The following is a 5,000-nucleotide window of genomic DNA, read 5'->3' as shown; positions in this document are numbered from 1 at the left end:
ACCATCACCATCACCATCATCATCATCAGTATCATTATTATAAAGATTATTATTATTATCATCATTATTATATATAAGAAAGATTGATTCAACGCCATGAACATAATGAATAAAAATAGCACAGCAGGTGCAGCTGAAGCCGAGCAGACGCACTGACCAGGGTTGACGAGGCGCTCAATCCTGCGCTCGGACATGGACGCGATCTCGTGGATGCCGATGGCCAGGTAGTCGCAGGCTTTGGCCGGGTATTCGCCGTGGAAGTTGCCGGCGCTGATGATCTCCTCTCGCTCCGACAGCACGAGCTGGCGGGACCAAGGTCTATATAAGTATTTAGACCTTAGGCGGGAGACTTCCATAACATCAAGAATGGTAACAAATAAAAAGTTTCATCGTGATTATCACCATAATAATAATAATTACTCAGTTCCTACCATCGCTATTACTGTCATTATTTTCGAAATCGTTAGCATAATTATCAACGATCATTAAGCACATTTTTTCATTTCCCCCAAGGCCGTATGCTTAGAGAAATTGTGATGCAAATAATTCTAGCCAAATTTTCTCATGCTTTTACGCGGCTGCAAGGCTGTGTTACATTAGTATAGTTTTCTTATCTGTTTGCATAATTTTGGCATACCAGCAGTTGATTTATTTCCTGGATTATTCCTTAGTAAGGGATTTTGTGTGTCAACGGATGTGTCCAATATTTTTTTTATGTATACGGCCGTTAGTGCTACTGTTTTGTTAGGATTACAACGATAATGATCGTAATAGTATTACAAATTACAACATTCCAGCGCACATGGTTACTTGTGCATTTTTTTTAGAGATAAACTATCTGTCTTATCCTTTACATACATACCTTATCCAATTACATACAAACACTTTCCCTCACAATTTGATTTTGCATATTTTTTAAATACATAAAACAATCTAACAGAAAATTAAGCATGTTTAATTTCGCAAGAGAGGTATTCTTATTCAAGAAACAAAAGAAAAAGTGAAATGAAGTTGGAGCCATATTCATATCCAAATTCATAAACCGAAATTGGATCTCGCGAGCCAACCGCATGCTGCCGGGCGGCCCTGCTTCTTCCATCGCCCGATATTTCTCGCCCGCCTCAGCTGTCCAGCCAGGCTGAAGGCGCTGTTATAAGCAGTGCAATCATTCAGTATTGCTATTATCGTCACCTAATGAAAATAATCATTAGCAAAATTGAAATCAAAGTAAAAGAAAAGAAACAATGCAAAGCCCATGGCCGTGAGACAGACGTACCGGATTGTCGGTCGCGGAGTTCAGTTCGTCCGTGAGAATGCCTCGCACGAACTTCAGAGTGTCGTGCACTACGCCGTGAACCTGCGGACAGCATCGCAGCGTGTACGCATCCTGCACGCGGTCACAGAATCTGTGCGATTCTGGGGACAAGGTCACCGTGTCATCCAAAGCATCTCTTTCACAAACCATTAGAAAGGAAGGTGAATACAGAAGTAGATGCACACACACACACACACGTATAAATAATTGAATAAATAAACACACACACACATACATATATATACGCGCGTGTGTGTGTGTGTGCATATATATGTATTCATCTATAGATAGATAGATAGATAATGGAGAGGAAGATAGGTATAGATAGAGAGATTCTCAGGAAGATGATATATAATCAAAGCCAGGTCTTGTCTTCAGAGCATCCATAAAGCTCGGTCGTGATATCATTAGCGTTTCTCCATATCTGCATAACGTGAAAATTATAATTCACGAATCACAGATTTGACCCTTCATGTGAGCTACACAAATCGACGAATCATGCAAAATACTTCACTGCTTTACGGTGGAAACTATTTCATCGGCCAGAGAGCAAGTTGCTCTCTGGCTGTGATTTCCAACATTTAGTTAGATTTCGATTATTAAATGTTTCACCACAACAGGAAAACCAACTTATACTTTCTATGAATATAATTTCATATCCCTGATGAGGGGGGCGTTAAGGGCACTGATTTAAGCCCAGGGCCTGATCTGAAACGCGAATACAGCATTAAATTGAACATCAGGACAACAGCCGATTTTCACAAGGGAAAGAAATGATATTGTGATCACGGCGTTGGGGGTGTGGCGGGTGACCCAGAACACATCTACAAACATATGCGATGTAAATCTATATGTGAATATTTAAAGATATGAAAATAAAGAAAAGGCTGAGGTATAACCTGTATTTTTATGGAATTATTTGAAAGGCTGAAGAAACGCATTTATTTTGGTAAGATGTAAAAATCTCAATTAAGGGACCACAGACATCGTATTCTCCCAAGAAAAAATATCTTTGTCTGTCTCAGGAATGACTAATGAGAAATCTGAAGATGTGCTTGGCTCCTAAATTAATTACCAAGATTCATGATTTAGCAAAATACCTTGCGCTTTCTTTCCCACTCTGTCTCTCTAACTATATGCTTCTCTCTCTCTCTCTCTCTCTCTCTCTCTCTCTCTCTCTCTCTCTCTCTCTCTCTCTCTCTCTCTCTCTCTCTCTCTCTCTCTCTATATATATATATATATATATATATATATATATATATATATATATATATATATATATATATATATATATATATACACACACACACACACACACACACACACACACACACACACACACATATACATATACACACACACACACATATATATATATATATATATATATATATATATATATATATATATATATATATATATATATATATATATATTCTTCCTCTCCCTCTCCTTTATTTCTTCCTCCCTCTCCCTAATTTTTTTCTCCTGCTCCCTATCTTCCTCCCTTTCTGCTACCTTCATATTTTCTTTTTCTTTTTCCTTCTCCTCCTTTCCTTTCTCATTCCTCTCTTCCCTTTCCCTCTCCTCCTACTTCTCTTTTTCTTTCTTCCTCACCCTCTTCTTTTCTCTCTCTCTCACTTTCTCTCCTTTTCCCCCTTCGCGTTCTTCCCTACTCACGAGCAATTTCGGAGGGATGGGTGTCGCTGTGCAGAAGGCCTCTGATACGTCTGGCCACCTCAATCTGACCTTTATGATGCCGCAGCTTGTGCACATCTGTAGGGTAAAATATCATTTTGAAATATAATGGTAGGTTCCAGTTTAGGCCGTGAACTATTAATCATCTGTAAAATATATTAATAATCGTTTTCTTACTACACAAGATAACTATAAAGTCTAATCTTATTCAATTCCCTAGACTACTGCACATTGACAGCACTTCCTTGTTGGCTTTTGGTGCATTACTGTCCCCGGTGATTTTATGTTTTGATCTGATGGATGTGATGCCATCGCTACATAATCCTACATACCAACCCTGCACATATGCGAATATTTACTAGTAGTGTGAGAGGGAATATCGAATGCTCAGGTTTTCAAAATCAATAAAACACAAACTTTCCTAATGTGTTGTTGGAATCGTTTTATGCGTTTATAGTCACGCTGTTTGAAACAAATTTATATGCACGCTTTTCTCCAATATTCACATAAGTAGGCATCATCAGATCGTGTCTCCCGGACACATTCTTGCCAGACTCACCGCTGTCGAAGGCCCGGGAAGTGCCCTTGAGGACTTCCAGAGTGAGCGCCGCCACCACGTCCGCCTGACGCGCCACCGTCTCCGCTCGCTCCAGGGCCTCGGAGCCCAAGGAAGCGATCAGTTGCGTGCCGTTGATGAGGGCGATTCCCTCCTTGGGCCCCATCACGATCGGAGGAAGGTTATTCGCCTCAAGAACCTGTTAAGAGAAATGCCATTTTCTTTCTTGCTCTCGTGCATGAGCCACTCTACGCCCCGAGTGAAGCGGCCCGTGTTTGCATCTCCGAGCAAGGTCCTTGTCTCCGAGCTCGTTGCTTTTTCATCCAACGCTTTCCCAGTAAGAGCTAGGCCAATGAGCCTTGAAAAGAGCGTAAGAGCATTTGACAGCTGATGGAGCCTTTGTTATTTCTAGACATCCTTTTCGGATTAATGATATTTAAAGTCTTGGTTCGACATGAAACGCCATGTGTTACTGAATTGCATGAAAAAAATGATATGGAAAGACTTAATTTCTAAATCTGTGTATATATGTATATGTGTGTATATATATATATATATATATATATATATATATATATATATATATATATGTATATATATATATATATATATATATATACATATATCGTCGTGCCTACTTGTATGTGTGTGTGTGTGTGTGTGTGTGTGTGTGTGTGTGTGTGTGTGTGTGTGTGTGTGTGTGTGTGTGTGTGTGTGTGTGTGTGTGTGTGTGTGTGTGTGTGTGTGTGTGTGTGCGTAACGCAGAGACAGAAAGAGAGAGAGAGATGGGGAGAGAGGGAGAGGAAGTCTGATCCTTAGTAAATATCAGGATTAGGAATCAATGCTGATATCCTACTGTGATCTTAAATTCTGTAATGAAAGCTTCGTAATACTGGTAAATAAAATCCGACTCTATGAAATTATCAACAAAGCGTCATACGAGTTTCCCGCGCGCTGCTTGCGAGTTTCCTTTTATTCGTTTTCAAATATTTTCTCAGAAATTGTGAAAAAGAGGTGAGTACAACATTTCTGAATGGCATTTGCTTCATTTTGTGATTCCCGAAATATAGCAATTAGTGCAAAACATATCGTGGCGAATAAATATGAAATAAGTATATTGAGGACCTGAATGTGAATTAGCTGGTACAAGGTAAACAATGCATACAGTTTGAATGTAGAGTTGTCTTATTTCTTTGAGTCTCGGAAAATAAAGCCAGGCACAATTGATTCACAAAAACACGAAAAATGACAGGTGATTATTATCTGGAAATCAAGGAGAGCGGTCGATTGCCCCACATAATGAAAGTCCTTCAGACATCGCTACAATACCCGCTCCCTCGCTCTAGCTTTCTCCCTATTATCATGCATTAAAACAGCAGAGTTAAACACCGAGACACTAGTCGAACAAAGAAGTACGAAGTGTGTGTGCTT

General features: G+C 39.6%; 1 protein-coding gene across 1 annotated transcript in view; it reads right to left on the bottom strand.

The window, feature by feature from the left end:
- The window catches only part of LOC113825857 (histidine ammonia-lyase), a 105,716-nt gene that overhangs the window by 24,037 nt on the left and 76,679 nt on the right, over window positions 1-5,000 (bottom strand). Inside the window, exons 9-12 of the mRNA XM_070115767.1 lie at window positions 3,573-3,768; window positions 2,996-3,091; window positions 1,277-1,416; window positions 158-302 (exon numbers count right to left, since the gene is read on the bottom strand). Of these exons, the coding sequence (XP_069971868.1) occupies window positions 158-302; window positions 1,277-1,416; window positions 2,996-3,091; window positions 3,573-3,768 (577 nt within the window). The remainder of the gene's footprint in view (window positions 1-157; window positions 303-1,276; window positions 1,417-2,995; window positions 3,092-3,572; window positions 3,769-5,000) is intronic.

This window comes from Penaeus vannamei, chromosome 38 (assembly GCF_042767895.1).
Source record: "Penaeus vannamei isolate JL-2024 chromosome 38, ASM4276789v1, whole genome shotgun sequence".
Taxonomy (NCBI): domain Eukaryota; kingdom Metazoa; phylum Arthropoda; class Malacostraca; order Decapoda; family Penaeidae; genus Penaeus; species Penaeus vannamei.
The sequence above is the reverse complement of the archived record's forward strand: the minus strand, read 5'-3'. Positions and strand labels throughout refer to the sequence as shown.